General features: G+C 46.0%; 1 protein-coding gene across 2 annotated transcripts; it reads left to right on the top strand.

Moving 5' to 3' along the window:
* The first annotated feature begins 585 nt into the window (after positions 1–585).
* On the top strand, positions 586–6,110 carry LOC109752807 (uncharacterized). 2 transcript variants are annotated; one of them, XM_073496830.1, is made up of 6 exons: positions 586–823; positions 3,991–4,713; positions 4,844–4,912; positions 5,228–5,328; positions 5,437–5,505; positions 5,613–6,110. In XM_073496830.1, exons 2-6 carry the CDS (start codon positions 4,008–4,010, stop codon positions 6,087–6,089), a joined length of 1,422 nt encoding a protein of 473 aa, XP_073352931.1. In that variant the 5' UTR covers positions 586–823; positions 3,991–4,007; the 3' UTR covers positions 6,090–6,110. The 2 variants fall into 2 exon arrangements, with proteins under 2 accessions (XP_073352931.1, XP_020167318.1); XM_020311729.4 differs by having other exon boundaries at positions 5,641–5,948.
* Positions 6,111–17,569: the final 11,459 nt, after the last annotated feature.

Genomic DNA, 17,569 nt, shown 5'->3' with positions numbered 1-17,569 from the left:
TATACAATGTATGTTCTTGTATACATAAGGAAGATTTTCCTATATACATGACTAACATTTTTCAAATACAATGATTAAAATTTTCCAAATTCATTTTTCGTGTTTATTTTTAATAGACATTGCACATTTTTTCTACATCTAAAACATTAATTTTATTTTCGTTTAATATTTTTGAAATACACTTCTTTTTAATTTTATTTCAAATACATGTTAAATATTTGCCAAATACACGTTGAAACATATTTTTTTCCAAACGCTACATATCAGAATTTTTCTAAAGTTGCACAAACACTTTATCAAAAATTACCTGGAGTAATTTTTTGTGTAATAGATGTATTATATTTTTATAAAAAATAAGTAGAAAATAAAAATCTAAAAAAAACGAGAGAGAAGAATAAAACAGAGTGAAGAAATGCACAGACCAGCTACTGGGCCGGCCCACTAGGGCCGTTTCTTCAGGGGCGCCGCCTTATAGCCGCGCGCCCGAGTTCATGCCGTGCCGGGCTGATCCCCCCCGGTCGGCACATGTGGCTTTTTGGTGAGCTCAGCCCTTGGGACCGGGCCGCATTTGTGCTCGCGCACAACGGCAAAGTTGATGGATCGGCCCCTTCAAAAGAGAGAGAGAGAGAGAGAGAGAGAGAGAGAGAGAGACGGATCGGCCGTTCCTCAAAGGAAAAACAAAACAGAGGGATCGACCGGGATTTGGGCCTGCGTCTTGAGGCGAACGAACCCTACCGATCGACGCGACGGGGTGACGGCGCAGGAGCGGACGGACGCGGTGCCTCCGGCGACAAGTCCGACGACGACGAAGGACTTCCGTAAGGTAACACCCCTCCTCCTTCCTCGCCCTCCTCTCCATCCAACCCTGCCGCCCGAGCCCCTACGGCGGCGGCTCCCTCCGTCCCCCCCTGCTCGTCCCGTCGCCCGCGGACCGCGGTGACCTTCAGCCTCCGCCCAGGCCGCTCCCTCTCTTCCTTTGCAGTCGCCCACTCGAAGCTTACCAGAGACCACGGGAGCCACCCAATCCCCTAGGGACTGAGTCTCTTCTAATCCCTCTCCCCCTCTTTCTTTGGGTAACATGGGAATAACACAGAAATCTTACGAGTAGATTGCAGCTGAACCAAATACTGCCTGTGCATTAAACAGGATTTATTTACGCAGCTTTCAGCTATACAGAGCACTCTAGCAAGCACTAGAAAGAATAGCGAACTTTATTAATTACTCAAAATAAGAACTAGAGTACCTATTTGCAACTTTATTTAGAGTAAAAGCTAGTGTTGGAACCTATCAACAACAATGATCCAATGAGTCCAGACTATATCAAGCTAACTACGTGGGTGCAAGAAAATGTTGTTTCAAATATTCAATCTCTAGTACAGACTAAATTCGATACCTACTCAGGCAGGCATACCAGCAAACGACCCATGCTTCACAATTGTAAACATATAATGTATTAGTAGCGTATGTGCCGCAAAAGGATTTCATGGCCAACACATTATTGCCAGTCATAAAAACATCATTTAAAGACAGAGATTCTACAGTCCTCAGCTATGAGGCCACATGACTACTGATCCAATCGACAATGTTTAATTGTCCTCCCTTATGAAAGAAAAGAAGATGGTGTTAACAAGAATTATACCAAGCTGATTCCACACTGGACAAAACATGACCACCATGATATCATCTAAGTTGCAATGGATATATTATCACACAATGAACCATTTGAGTGTACTGAACGACCACAAATGAACAAAATTGAACAACAATATCAAGTTGTGCAATTAGTGGATACACAAGCAACTGATATGATTTGGATGTGAGTACCAGAAGAAAAAGAGAGAAAATAATTTTGATTTCGTTTTCTGTGTGTGCGCTTCTGTCAGCTGAGCTCCACACTGAGTTTCACCTGCTTCAGCTGAAGAGTGTCTGTGAGCATGAGGTACAGTGGCTACTACTCCCCAGGCGTTTTGTACACAAACTACACATACTTAGGAGGTCCATGGTACATTTTCATTACTAAAGGGTGGTCATTGTAGTACATTACTACCACACTATCTACCATGAACAGGAGGTCCCTGATCTGATTCATAATCCGCAAGCACAAAAAACTTAGATTCAGAATTGTGTAAGCATGCTAGTTGATTTTTAGATTGTTGCACATCTAGAAATAATGTTAGAAAGTGAGCATTCCCACCCACATTCACACATGAGATCCAAAAGTAATGTTCTATCTACATATATCATACGGAACACATGAGTTTATACAGAGAACACATGAGCTTATACATGCACACAGAACACAGTGCTTACACATGCACACAGACTCAGATATTCGTTATCACAGAATAGGCTAAGACCAAGTGCACCACCCATTGCTATCTAGTTTCTAGCAAAGCCAGTACATGAAATATTATTATTAGCAATGTACCAGTTTTTCCTTTAGTAAATGACCCAACTTTATTTTCAATAACTAAATAGAGTACATCAAATTGAAGACACTGAAACACACACGAGCTGTCTTTCATGACAAATCTAATTGCATAATTGCATTACAATCTCTATCTATTCTGAAACACACACTAGGATAGGATTCCCATTTTTATTTATCCATAACTATGTTGTTAGATTTGTGTGCTATGCGTAGTGTCCTTCCGTCAAATCATAAAGAGGAGTCTGGGTAAGTTTAAAGATAGGGACAGTTTTCTTAAGCTAAGCGCATTATAAATGGCTGCTGCTGTGCTGCTTGCGTCTTGTTTGGATCAACCAATGAATAATCAAAGCTCCCAGTAAGCGTCATGGCCTCTTCCACCTTAGAATCAGAACATGCTGGTGGTTAGGGTGAGTTCCCTATCCTTGGTCCTTGGACTCTTACCACCCAAGCACAGAACTCTATAGTTCAGCACTATGTTGCTTCCTTTCTTTATTTGATTCTCCAACTTGGATTGGTCCACTTAGTTTGAGGAAGAAGATTTGAAGGGAGTACAACACTGAATCACGTTATTTTCATTCGAAGTGTAAGAAGGAGCGCCTAGTTAGTCTTTTTCAAATCCATTTGAGATGCATATCACTTGCTTCACAGGCATGTGAAACCCTAGCATATCAACTGAACTCAAGTGTGATGGCTAATGGATGTAATAATTTTTTAACTTTGAGTCTTTACTAGAAGGTATCCCAGGGGCTGTATTGCATAACCAAGGCTTTAGGATGCAGTGGCCATGGTGGAAAAAATCCGGGTTAAAATCTAGATGTACTTCTGAATTTACTCCACCTTAATTATCATTTCGAATTCCAATTTATTACTCCCTCCGTCCCAAAATAAGCGTCTCAACATTGTACTAACTTTAGTACAAAGTTGTACTAAAGTTGAGACACTTATTTTGGACACAGGGAGTATGTGTTAATGGTAACAAAATGAGAAAATTCTAGCATTTGTAAGAATTTAAATTGACAGATTTTTCACTTTTTCACTCTATAAAGACAGAATCATAGAATGGATTTGACCTTGAAATTTTATACATATGTAATTGAACCATGAAGTACATTTTGCATAAATAAAATCCATATATTTTTGTGACTTGTGTTAGTTTCAGTGACCACAATTGCACCCAAGCCCTCGGTCCATACAGTATGAACCCGGTGTCCCCTAGTGTGTATCTCTATCTACACTTATAAAAAACAGAGTTGGTGATGATGGTGTGCCTGCCATCCTGCAATATAGGCCGTCCGATTTATATCTGACGGATAGGAAGGAAACTATGGCAATTTTGCAAAAAGATACCCACACCCCTCTCCATATTTGCAAATAAGGCCTTCCCTCGTTCATCCTTTTCTCCCACAAGATAAACTACTCATACAAATGCATCTTGATGTTCCGTGCAATGCATGGGCATCTTGCTAGTAATGATCAATGCTAAGAAAGATTTGCCCCTTAGTGTGATCTAGTAAATCTGCCTGTTATTGAACTGTTGAATTGCTGTTTAATTGATATAGATACTGCTGAGTGCAAGATGAACACGAACCGTGGGAGGAGCCGTAGTCCAGTTGAAGTCAAGGATGACCACTCTAAGGGGAGTGACGGTTATGGAAGGAAAGAGAACATGAGAGATCTACAGAATGATAGTCATGCCAGACCAGGCAGAGGTCATGAATTTGTTAGGCATTCTGATAGGCATTCCTATGGGGCTTCACGTGAATCCAGGAGGCATGATGATTATAGGAGGTATCATGATAAACGTGCTGATGATGAAAGGAGCCATCCTAGAACTTCCCGGCCAGATCGGGAGTCAAGGGCTGACACTTACTATGATCCTTCAAAGCGTGATGGCACATCTGATAGATCACATGGTGATTGGAGAAATGCTGACAGCAGGTATGGGGGAAAATCTGTTAAGCGAGAGCAGAGGAGTAAGAATCAGGAAAAACATGAGTCCCCGCGTGAATACCAAAAACATGATATCACAGAGTATGAGAAAGATGCTGATTTAAGAAAGGAAACCCACTCTTCCAGAAGGTATCCAGAGGAAGGTGAAAGTAAAAACAAGGAAAAGTTCAAGCAGGACGAGGCTCTAAAGAAGAGAAGTGGCAAGGAAATTGAGAAAAGTAGCTGCACAGCAGAACCTGAGTTAGAAACTAGGCAGAAGAGAAGAAGCTTATTCAGTTCTGTTGGTCCAGATGTTGAAAATGAACAGCACATGGAAATGGATACTTCAGGAGGTTGGTTAATATTTTGATTTTTTTTGTTAGTTCTGAAAATTCTTGTACTGACACACTGATGCATTATTCTATTGAGATGTGATTATGGACTTCTTGACCTTAAACATAGTTTCTGCTAATTCTGCATCAGGAATTAAAGAGGAAGCAATGAATGATCTGAATGCAGCAAAAGTTGCAGCAATGAAAGCTGCTGAATTAGGTGAGTTCCCTCAGTTTGTTGTCAATATTTTTTCTTCCATTTTTGCACCATCTCAAGGATCTATGTCTTCATTAGTTTAGTTTCTTCTGTGCTATTTCTTGAATTTGATGCGTGCACCTATTCAAAATATGGTTTTGTGTGAAATAAAGTGGGTATAGTATATTTGTTGGGCTGAACATTTCTTGATTAGCACAAGAATTTGGTTCCATGATGGTCCAGTGATATGACTACGATGTTAATCTCTTCCATGATAGATCAGAGCTATGCAATCTTCCACTTGCATGACTGACGATCTCCTTGCATGTTCTATTGCAGTGAATAAGAACATTGTAGGATTTGGAGTCGGAACTGGGCGGCTATCCACTGACCAGAAGAAGAAGCTGCTCTGGGGTAACAAAAAGAGTAACCCTCCAGAGGTATATCTTGGGTAGCATCTATTTATTTTCAACTTGCTTCTTTCCATTCCACTATTCCTGCATACCATACTTTTGCAACATATTTTTACCTTCGTCCTAATGCTTCAGACAAGTACCCACTGGGACTCAAATCTGTTTTCTGATCGGGAGCGCCAAGAGAAATTCAACAAACTCATGGTAATTCCTTCAAGATGTGTAATTTTGTAATATAGTACTGATCTGAAATTCTGCTGAGCAACAACATATATACACCATTACTCTCCGATGCACTAACACTTTTTTAGAGTCTGAGGATGCCTTGGCCTAATGCAGGGTGTGAAAAGCAGTGCTTCTGCCTCAGTTCAAGAGAGCAAGGCCGGCATCAAGGAAGAGGGTCCGGCGGAAATCAAGAAACAAGAGGAACTCGATACGGACCTGGAGAAACTCTATGTAGCAGGCCTGCGCCGGAGAGATGGCCGAACCGTTGGTCTCGGCCTGTAGGGAACTCTGCCTGCAAGTGTCAAGTGCCTCTGATGTACACGCTTCGTTGGCTTGTTTATCCTTACATGTGGAAATTTGGCTGTCAGTTTTGCATCGACTGTAGAAACGTGTTATTATATTATCATCGTGTGTCTCATAAACAGCTGTTATGTCTGCTTGACACTTGTATCTTCTCACCCGGGAGGATTTGTGCACTTAGATGTCTGCTTTGCTTGCCCATTGATGTTAATATGAGTTTCTGGATGGAAAAAAAAAAGTTATCTTGTTTTTTTGAGGAATAAAAAAAAAGAAAGTTATCGATAGACTGATGAGAGTTACAAAGGAGCTGGGCGGACGCTAGGCGCCGGCCGGCCCAAACTTTCGGCCGGCCGCGTCCTAGCCGCCGGATCAGCCCATATAAGCTGTTTCTTCGACCTTGCGACGAAGAAAAAAGGCACAGAAAAAAGACGAATAGGCAGGGCCTTCGCTCGCGTGCATCTGTTGCCGTCGGTGCTCCTCACCAGTGTGACCGTTCCTTGTTCCCAGCATGGCCCACCCCCGGTCATAGCACCCCTGGTTCGGTGTGGCAACGCCGCATGCAGCTCCTGCCGGTGAAGTTCGCAGCTCCGGCAAAGGAGCGGAGTCCCGTCCAACTTGTACCAACACCAACGCCGTTCATCATTGACGCCGCATCTTCGGCGAAGCCGTCCAATAGTTCACCGGGGCTGTAGCAAGAGAAAATGCCACTCCCAGCAAAAGCAATCGCCGGTTCCAGCAAAACATACCTTGTCGTCGTCGGGGGTGCAACAAAGCCTCTTATCAGTCCAGCAAAATTTATTGCCAATTCCAGCAAAACAAAATGACTGTGCCAGCATAAACAAGTTAACGGTAGTTGGTTCCAGCAAAACAAAATGACAGTGCCAGCAAAAACGAGTTAACGGTAGTTGGTTCCAACAATTCACAACGTGGTTGCAGCTTCTCCGGCAACCGGTTCCAGCAAAAAAGAATGACAGTGCCAGCAAAAAATGAGTTGCTGGTTGTTTGCTTCCAGCAATTGTCAGTGCGGTTGCAGCTTCCGGGCGACCCGTCCCAGCAAAGTGGCATTTTGGAAGTAGCATCAGTGCCCCGTCAACTATTGGTCGGCGGCGGCGCATGCAGCACGGGTGTGGCCGATCCCAAGGGACCATGGTCACCCATCGCATCATCCGTAGCCGCCCCACCATCGGTTTGAAGTGCGACTCGTTGCCGTCATGGGCTCCTATAGCCTTGGTCGAACCCGCTGGAGAAAAAAGGATGTCGGCCATGGAGGAGAGGTCATACGGGCAGGGTGCATGCGCACTTGAAGCGCGGGTGCAGCAAGTCGAGAATAGGGAGGGCGGGAAGAGGCGTTGAGGACGGCGTGTGAGGGCTAGGTCACAGATCGAGCTCCATTCATGGCGAATTTAGAATTACAGCAGGAAGAGTTTGGAGAAGGAGAAGGAGGGAGGTCCTCGCTGACAAGTCAGGCACGCCACACCAAACTAGTCGTTCTGCCAGCCGCTACCAAATCCTCACTATTAGGAAATACCTTATAGACAGATGCTTAGCAGTAGCGAGGGGTATAAACCCCGCTCTACTACTAATTAGTAGTAGCGCGTGTTATAAACCCACGCTACTACTAAGTTGATAGTAGTAGCGCGGGGTATAAACCCATGCTACTACTAAGTGGTTTCCACCGTACCCGCCGGGACAAGCAGTAGTAGTAGCGCGGGGTATAAACCCACGCTACTACTAAGTTGATAGTAGTAGCGCGGTGTAGAAACCCCACGCTACTACTATGTAGTCCCCATCGTGCCTCCCGCGACAGGCCGCAGTAGCAGCGTGGGGTATAAACCCAGCGCTACTACTATAGAACCACGAACGCATGTATACACACATAGCTCGTGGAGGCCAAAGCCCAAATTCCCCTCCGCCTCGCCTGACCACTCCGCCCGCTCTTCCTCTCCTTTTTCCCAAGTCCCCGGCGCCGCCGCCTGCCGTCCCCACCAAGCACCACCCGTCCGCCACCGCCACCGCCTCCCTCTCCCTCTCCACCCGCGCGCGCCGCCTCCCCCAGCGCCCCGTCCCCCTCGCCGTCTCCTCCGGCGGACGGGGTCGGCCCCGCGGCGCCGATGCGGGGCGACGTGTACCTGGGGCAGCAGCTCGCGGACGCGGCCGTGGTGGGCACCCGCACACGCGCGCCGGAGGAGGACGCCGAGAGGCGCCGCCGCCGCAAGGAGAAGCGGAGGGCCCTGGCCAAGAAGACGCCCTCCGGGGTCGCCTGCTGATACGGCTGCGGCGCCCCGCTGCACACCGGCGAGGAGGGGTCCCCCGGCCACGTCGAGCCCGCCACCTACGACCTGGTAAGCAGGCGCATCCACGGGCTCAGCTCGCTGCCATTTTCAGTCTGTTCATCAGCTTTTCAGAGCATGGACTAACATGACACAGTGTGTTTCCTTTCGCCCGTCGTCGCTGTCGGTAGTGAAAATTCGATGCCAAATCACACCTGATGGCTGATGTCGTGGAAGCGTCACGGAAGATGTCCTCATAGAAGGACTTAGTTGAGGAGCCATTGCGACGAGGTTAGCTTAAAGGGGTTAAAACGGGACAAAGGACACGCGGAATTTATACTGGTTCGGCCCCTTGCGGTGAAGGTAAAGGCCTAGTCCAGTTTGAGGTGGTATTGCTAGGGTTTCGATTACCAGGGAGCAAAATCGCTTTGCCTGGCTTTTGATCTGTTGTTTCTTGCCCTAAGCCGCTGCCGGGTCGTCCCCTTATATACATGGGTTGACGCCCTGCGGCCTACAGAGTCTCGGCCGGCTCATACAACGTGTCCGGCTCAGTGACTTATCTTTCATGCCTTATATTACAAGTCTACACATACATGGCGGTTTACACTTATGGGCCCTAAGCCGCCTTCGGGTCTGGGCCTTTTAACAAGCCTGTCTATGAACCGTCGTCTTTAATATACTCTTGGGCTTCATTTAGATGAACCGTCATAGGGATGACCCGGCCCCTTCTGGGCGGGTCATATCTGATAGTCATATCCCCAACATTAGGCTCCAGGTTGATTTGAACTTGTTCATGTCAATCTTCAGCACTTAGAAAAATCCTTCTTCATCTTACTGTGAAAACATTGTAACCCGCCATGACGTCATCTCCGGAAATTGCGATAACCCGCTGTGACATCACCTGCAATTAATACTGCACACGACCCAAATCTTAATAAATCTTTTTCTTTACTGATCCTCCGAAAATCGAGGCGCCCACGCCGTCACACATCCACTTTTCTGTCTCCTCGATTCCCGTGCATGCCACTTATCCGTCCAGCCTTATAAATAGGGCCACGGGTTCACTTCTCATTTCCCCCCTTTTCCTTCTCGCCTTCTTCCTCCTCGCGACGCTCCAACGTGCCCGAACTCCGCCGCCGTCAACCTTTGTCTCCGACCTCGACTCCGGCTGCTGCATCACCCTGAACGGACTAGAGCACCGCGATGCTTCTCCGATGTCTCGTCCGCATCAGTAAGTCTTCCCTTTCCTCGCCGTAGATCTGCCATTAGGGTTTCAGTGTTCATCGGTGTTCGTCGCTGCCCTTCTTTCTTCTTGCTTAGATTCATGGCTTAGATCCGAAAAACCACATAAATCTTACGTGGTAGCAGTTTTAACACTTGTTATTTGATATCAGAATATATCCCCTTTGCAAATAGATCTCATCTTGTCGTTCCCCTTTTTCGGCCACCGCTACCTTCAACTTAGAATTTATTTCATTTTTCTGAACAGCTGCAGATCCAATCTTATAACTTCAATCTGTGAAACCTGTTTTTTCCCAATACTTAATATAACTTGCTCTTGTTAGATCTTGACTATCTATGCTGGTCATGGCGGCTTACCTCACCGGCTTATAATCACTCATATATCATTAGTCCTCACTTAAGCCGCCATGCTGAATATATACTGTAACCGTTTAACTTGTGTTTTCACCAACTGACTTGAGCCGGCAAAATTTTCCTTTCCTTCAGGTTTTCTTTCTTCACAATGCCACCAAAAACAACCTATACATGCAATTGGGTCCCCTCTGTTGTCACTGAAAGCACATTTAGAGACTTTGTCAAAATCGGGTATTTGCCCGCAAAGAGCGTTATGCATTATCGTGCTCCTGAACCGGGCGAGGAAAGACCTCAGCCAAAGGATGGTGAAGTCATTGTAGTCACTCACATGAACCGGGGCTTCTCACCACTCGGCTCTAAGTTTTTCCGAGACGTTCCGCACTTCTTCCAACTCCATCCTCAAGACATCGGACCCAACTCCATGTCAAATATTTGCAACTTTCAAGTCTTCTGCGAAGTATACCTTCAAGAAGAGCCCAGCATCGACCTCTTTAGGGAATATTTTTATTTGAACCGCCAGAATGAGTTTACGAACGGGTCCAGCTTGGAACTTGGCGGAATATTGATTCAACGCAGAAGAGATGCCATCTTCCCTTATGCAATCCTACCGAGTCACCCAAAGGATTGGAATCAAACATGGTTTTACTGCAAAAGATACCTCTCCGGCTGACGAAAATCCACTACCGGGTTACCGTGTTGAGCGCCTGGACTCAAAGCGCAATCTTCCTGAGAAACTTACCGCTGCTGAACGGGCAAAACTTGCTCCTACCATTGCAAAGGTTACAACTTTGCTAGGAAACGGTTTAACTGGCGTTGACTTGGTCAGGTGCTAGGTTTCTTGGCGGATCATACCTTTGAGTCGTCGCTCCGGCTTAATGTGCACTTACACTGGTGGTATAAAAGATCCACTGCGCCACAGCTCTGCACCATTAACTGACGAGGCAGTAAATGAAATGGTTAAGTCCCTTCTGAATGAAGATCCGGAAGATTGCGTTAGAGTGGGCCTAGCCCCTTTCTGCAAGCTTAACCCGCCACCGGATGTGAGTCTCTGATCTTACTTATCTTTTACTCTCTTATTCAAATACCTTATTAACTCAAACTTTAATGACCTTTGTAGGCTAAGTCTGACTTCTGGAAAACGAAATATGATCATGAGGCTGCCAAGAAGGCCAGGGCTGTCAAGAAAGCCGCCAAGAAAGCCGCCAAGAAGACCACCAAGAGGAAAAAGAAACCAAGCGCCTCTGATCTGCTTAAACTGGATGACACCTCTGAGTCAGAGGTAGCCCTTGACTCTCTTGGCTCATTTTTCAATCATCTTATTGACACTGATTATTATCAGGATGACACGGGAGCCAGCCAAGCAGTCGAAGAAGAGGTAACTATTATTTCCTCCGGCTCAGAATCTTTGCCAAGATAAACTTCGACAAGTGACCCAGAAAGTAAGGTTTTCACACCCCTTGGCTTATTTAGATCCTCACTTTCTTTTGAAGCAACAGCAACGTGAGAATCGACGTCAGACCCGGACAAGCGGTGGTGAAGGGTTGTCCTCCGGCTTACCAAACACTCCCGCTCCTCGAAAACGGCGAAACGAGGTTCTTTTTAACTTACTCCTTTGACCCGCTGGCGGGTCTTATTTGTCTATCACTTAACTCTGTTGATGACCATTGACCAGGAACTTGCCCGTTCTTCCTTTGGCGGCTCATCGCAAACCGAGTTGCCGGCTTTTAAAACTACCCCTGGGTAATGGCAATTAATTTTACTCTGTAACTTTTATACTCTTGTATTTATACTGACTTGTCATAACCCGTGCAGTGGTCAAGCAAAGCCTAACAAGAAGGCGAAGGTGACCAAGCCAACTAAGGCACCTGAAGTTGCTGAGCCGGAGCAACAAGTCTCTGCACCTGAAGTTTCTAACAAACAGCTAGAAGAACCTGCCACTGACGCTCCGCCTGAGATTCCTGACCTCTCTCGTGATCACACGGATGTTAATCCTGTACCCATCGAGTCATCCAACCCTTTTAAGCCGCCAGAAGAACATGGTGAAGACGTTATGATTACTGGCACCAGCTTCAGAGAACCGGGACATCCAACCGTCTTGGCCAAGCACTCCGCTGAAGACGAGTTCATTGAGAGGCGAAAAATGAAATTTGACATTGCTGATTACTCTCAACTGACCGTCAATGAAGTATTCTCTGGTTATCTTAACCAAGTTCATTCCAGTCGCGACCTTGAAATTGATATGGTGAAACAGATGCACCAGAAATATGAGGTATGACTTCCGGCTTTTAAATAAGTTATGTACATCCTACCAGCCCCCAAGTCTACTGGTTATGATAAGACTGAATAGGCTGTAGACTTAGAAGAATCTGTCATAGAATCCCTCCAAGTCCGGTTTTTAGAATTAAACCGGATGTTGAAGCAATTTAGCTTTGCATCCGTAGTCCCCAAGGGCCGGTTTAATCAGCATGAATGAGCCGGTCCTATTTACCATTGTGTAAGAAAGGAGAGCTTAACTACGTAGCCCCCATGAGTCAGTTGGGACTGTTTACAGCACATCTGGCTCATCATTAAGAAGATACACGTGATATGCATTAGCCCCCAAGTGCCAAGTAGTCTTGCTTGCAAAGTGCTTGGGACTTTATTCATAAGAGCCGTTTCCTTGAAAAATTTCTTTGACAGACATTAGCCCCCAAGTGTCAAGTGTTGTTGCTTGCAAAAGACTTGGGACTTATATTCTTGTAACCCTGAGATAAATGTGTTGATAACTCTGTACTTCATGCAGGCTGCTACTGCTGAACTGGAGTCTCAATTAAATGATGCAAAGACCCGGCTGGCGACTCAAGAAACCGAGACCCGGAAAGCTGAGTCAAAGTTCCAGTTTAGCGTGGTCGAATCGGAAAAGCTGAAGACCAGTTTTGAAGCGGACAAAAAGACTTGGGCTAAAGAAAAGACTGCTTTAACGTAGCGGGCTGAGAAAGCAGAGGCAGCTCTTCAAGAGGTGACCACTGAGCTCACCAGCTTAAAACACCGTGTATCTCAGATGGTTTCTGCTATCTTTGGTGAGTCGCCTTGCTAATCATCAAAAGTGAATCCTTGTTGTGATAATATAACCCGCCATTAACCAATCTTTAATATATCCAGGTCCCAGGAGCAGCAACCTTAATCAAGACATGCTTGTGAAGCTCAAAGCTGTTTATACACTTATCGAACAGCTGTACACCGGAGCTCAACGTGCGTTGGCTGCCATCTCTCCGACTAATCAAGCACCAACTCTGCTGATAGATGTCTTGAAAAGACTTTCTGTGCTACCTGCCAGGATTGATGAGATGAAGCAGTCGTCTGCAAGAGCCGGCGCTGTAACGGCTTTAAGCCGAGCCAAGGCATGAGTGCCAGAGCTTGACCTGTCTGAGGTAGCCACTGGTTACCCAAGCTTGAAAGAGGATGGTACGCCGTTTGATCAGAAGGACTTCGCTGCTTGTGTGAAAGAGATACGTCCAATGGCGACTATGATTGCCAATGATTCAGACCTTTCAAAGTACCATCCGGCTTACAATAAGCAGAATCAGAAGATGCCAACCCCAGCGTATAGAGTGATGGACTTAATCCCCCCAATCCGTAAGCACACTTTTGCCCCTGAAGTTGAGCCGTCTGATCTTATAGATGACGAGGCAGAATTTCAAGCTTTATCTGGCATCGATTGGTCATCACCAAATTTTCAGACGGCGGAAGAGGACGAAGAACCGGAAAGGGATGACCCGGAGGCCTCCAACCAGCAAGGCCAAGAAGATTGAACCGCCGGGCGGCTTATATAGTTGATCTTTGAAAAACACTTGATCTCATTCGGCTCACTGAGCCATGTAATATGGTAGTAAAAACTTGAATCTGTCGTGCCATTGTGCACGTTTCCACTTTTTTGTAACATTGCTGATCTCCATTGTGAGAAAACATCACCTTATGCTTATGACAATATTTGATGAATGCCGATCTGACTGATTATTGTCCTGCACACAAAGAAAGTACAAGTGCCATGGTGGCTTACCGCCAAGCGGGTCACAATACCCAATTGAAGCCACTAGGGACGAATAGTCCATAACCAGGGCCGGTCTGACAATTATTAAATAAGATGTCATACCTGTAGTACATGCTTAGACTGTCGGCTTATCAGCTTCGTACAGGCAAACTTGTCAGAGCTGTAACTGTAAACATAAGAGTATGATACTCTGGCGACTTAGAGTCTGCCATCCTGGCGGGTTATAGAGACCCAAAAGATGCTTCAAATATGAGCCATAAGTAGGGCAGTTGGGCCCGACTTGTAAAAAACCAGAAATCAAAGAATAGATCTTAGAATACAAATAAGAAATCGAAAGAAATTCGAGGCTTTTGTAGGCTGCCAAGCCAAAGTGTCTTCTTCGATGAAACTAGCCTGAGCCACTGGATTGATCGTGCATTCCGTGAGCCTGACTCATAGTACCCAATCGACATTTGAACCCTAGATAAAGTCTGGTCTTGCTCAAAGACTTATGAGGAGTACGTGGGGTCAGAGTAACAACATACATCACGGGCCGATTTATCCAAGTTTCAAGGAAGGTGGCTTATGAAGCCTGGATCTATCCTGACTATCTGTAAACCGTGCTCTCGCATGACAAGCCGTCGTTTGAACCTTAACAAGCTCGGATCTTGGTCGAATACGCTGTAAAGATTGATTGTTAAGAGTTCGACAGGTCAATCGGGATTACCCGATGGAGTTGAAGCAGCTGGCTACAGGTAGGATGACCCGGAAAGGTCATATCCTCTTTGGTCGAATACGCCTATGTTTGGACAGATAACCTGGTCAAGAGGGTAGTAATGCTATGTTCTCTTTGGTCGAATACGCCTATGTTTGAAAAGGAAGTCCCCAAGTGACATACTGACAAATCGTGCTTGTCAGGGACCTATGTTTGAGTCGTGTTGTGCATCCAACTCTCTTTGGTCCCTGAAGTTTGGGTGTCGCGCCTCCTAAATGAATATGATGATAAAGACTCAACTTCGAGGAAGTGAAACGACAGAGGCCCTAAATTATCAAGGATGCCGGCTTTATTATACTGCATATAATATATACATCGAGTAGCTATGTACATGAGAGCCGGTGGCTCAAGTATAGTAGGGCCGAAGATGAGCTATATTCCATGGCCGACGGGTCTCCTCCTCCGACTTGCGTGAGTCCTTGTGGTCTCGAACGTCAATAAGATAGTATGACCCATTATGCAGATTCTTGCTGATCACAAAAGGTCCTTCCCAAGGCAGCGTTAGTTTATGCATATCCTTTTGGTCCTGGATGAGCCGGAGCACTAAGGCACCTTCTTGAAAGGTTCTGGTTTTGACCCGGAGGCTGTGATAACGACGTAGGTCTTGCTGATAGATCGCCGAATGAGCCGCCGCGAGATCACGCTCCTCATCCAATAAGTCAAGTGCATCTTGACGTGCCCTTTCATTGTCAGCCTCAACGTAAGCCGCCACCCGGGGTGAATCATGACGGATGTCACTAGGGAGAACCGCCTCTGCTCCATAGACCATGAAGAAAGGTGTGTAACCCGTTGATCTATTGGGGGTTGTATTGATACTCCATAACACTGAGGGTAACTCCTCTACCCAACAACACAGCGTTCTTTGCAAAGGAACCATAAGCCGGGGCTTGATACCTTGCAGAATCTCTTGATTTGCTCATTTTGCCTGACCATTGGACTGAGGATGAGCCGCAGAGGAGACGTCAAGCCGTATATGCTCCTGTTGACAAAATTCTTTCATCGCACCCTTAGAAAGATTAGTACCATTATCTGTTATAATGCTGTGTGGAAAGCCAAAACGGAAGATCACCTTCTCATGAATTGAACCGCAGTTTCTGCATCACACTTACTAACCGGCTCTGCTTCAACCCACTTAGTAAACTTATCGACCGCCACCAAAAGGTGGGTCTTCTTATCCTTGGACCTCTTAAAAGTCCCAACCATATCAAGCCCCCAAGTTGCAAACGGCCAGGTAATTGGAATCATCCTCAATTCTTGAGCCGGCACATGAGCTCGTCGTGAAAATTTCTCACAACCATCACACTTGCTTAACAAATCCTCAGCATCAGCATAAGCCGTCAACCAATAGAACCCATGACGAAAAGCCTTGGCTACAAGAGATTTAGAATCGACATGATGACCACAATCTCCTTCGTGAATCTCTCGTAAAATCTCACAACCTTCTTCAGGAGAGACGCAACGTTGAAATGCCCCTGTGACACTGCGATGGTGCAACTCCCCATTGACAATTGACATTGACTTAGACCGCCAGGTTATCTGTCTGGCCAAGATCTCATCCTCTGGCAACTCACCCCGGGTCATGTAAGCCAAATATGGAACTATCCAATCAGGAGTAGCATGAAGAGCCGCCACCAATTGTGCCTCCGGGTCAGGGACAACAAGATCCTCCTCTTTAGGCAATTTGACAGAAGGGTTAAACAAAATATCCCGGAACATGTTAGGTGGCACCGGCTTACGTTGAGACCCCAACCGACTTAAAGTATCAGCCGCCTCATACTTCCTACGATCAATATGCTCAACTTGATAACCCTTGAAATGACCCGCAATAGCATCAACCTCCCGGCGATAAGCCATCATGAGTGGATCCTTAGAATCCCAGGTGCCAGAGACCTGTTGAGCTACCCGATCTGAATCACCAAAACACCTCACCCGGCTTAAATTCATCTCTTTAGCCATCCGAAGACCATGGAGCAAGGCCTCATACTCAGCTACATTGTTAGTACAAGGAAACATTAGCCGGAGAACATAAGCAAATTTATCACCTCGTGGGGAAGTCAAGACAACTCCAGCCCCCGAGCCCTCCAATTGCTTTGATCCATCAAAGTGAATAGTCCACTATGTGTTATCCGGCTTTTCCTCAGGTGCCTGCAACTCTGTCCAGTCATTGATGAAATCCACAAGTGCTTGGGACTTGATGGCCGTACGAGGCACATATTTTAAACCGTGAGGTCCAAGCTCAATGGCCCATTTAGCAACCTGGCATGTGGCTTCCCTGTGTTGGATGATGTCTCCTAAAGGAGCAGAACTAACCACAGTAATGGGATGACCCTGAAAATATTGCATGAGCTTCCGGCTTGCCATGAAAACCCCATACACAAGCTTCTGCCAGTGTGGATATCTCTGCTTGGACTCAATAAGCACCTCACTGATGTAGTAAACCGGCCATTGAACTGGATATTCCTTGCCTGCCTCTTTCCTTTCCACCACAATAGCTACACTGACTGCCCGGCTATTAGCAGCCACATATAACAACAGAGGCTCCTTATCAACAGGGGCAGCAAGCATGGGCGGCTCAGCCAACTATTTCTTCAGATCTTCAAATGCTTGATTAGCAGCGTCACTCCAAACAAAATGATCTGTCTTCTTCATCATCTGATAAAGAGGAATAGCCTTCTCACCTAACAGGCTTAGAGCTGCAATACGACCCGCCAGACGCTGAACATCATTGACACATGCCGGGTTAGCCAATGAAGTAATGGCTTTGATTTTCTCCGGGTTAGCTTCAATACCTCTGTTAGAAACCAAAAATCCCAAGAGCTTGCCTGCTGGTACACCAAAGACACACTTGGCCAGGTTAAGCATCATCTTGTAGACCCGGAGATTATCGAAGGTTTCCTCCAAGTCATCAATTAGGGTCTCCTTCTTCCTGGATTTTACCACAATGTCATCCACATAAGCATGAACATTACGCCCGATCTGATTATGAAGGCAATTTTGCACATACCGCTAATAAGTCGCTTGGGCACTCTTGAGCCCAAAAGGCATAGACACATAGCAGAAGGCTCCAAACGGAGTAATGAAAGCTATCTTCTC

The sequence above is a fragment of the Aegilops tauschii genome, chromosome 4 (genome assembly GCF_002575655.3).
Source record: "Aegilops tauschii subsp. strangulata cultivar AL8/78 chromosome 4, Aet v6.0, whole genome shotgun sequence".
In the NCBI taxonomy this organism is placed as follows: Eukaryota; Viridiplantae; Streptophyta; class Magnoliopsida; order Poales; family Poaceae; genus Aegilops; species Aegilops tauschii.
This window is presented reverse-complemented; position numbering and strand designations above follow the sequence as displayed.

Bases quoted from the DNA above. Each gene is read 5' to 3' on its own strand.
- LOC109752807 (XM_073496830.1), top strand. From the start codon at position 4,008: ATGAACACGAACCGTGGGAGGAGCCGTAGTCCAGTTGAAGTCAAGGAT. The intron at 4,714-4,843 runs GTTGGTTAATAT...ATTCTGCATCAG, and splicing joins GGAAATGGATACTTCAGGAG to GAATTAAAGAGGAAGCAATG. The intron at 5,329-5,436 runs GTATATCTTGGG...CTAATGCTTCAG, and splicing joins AAAAGAGTAACCCTCCAGAG to ACAAGTACCCACTGGGACTC.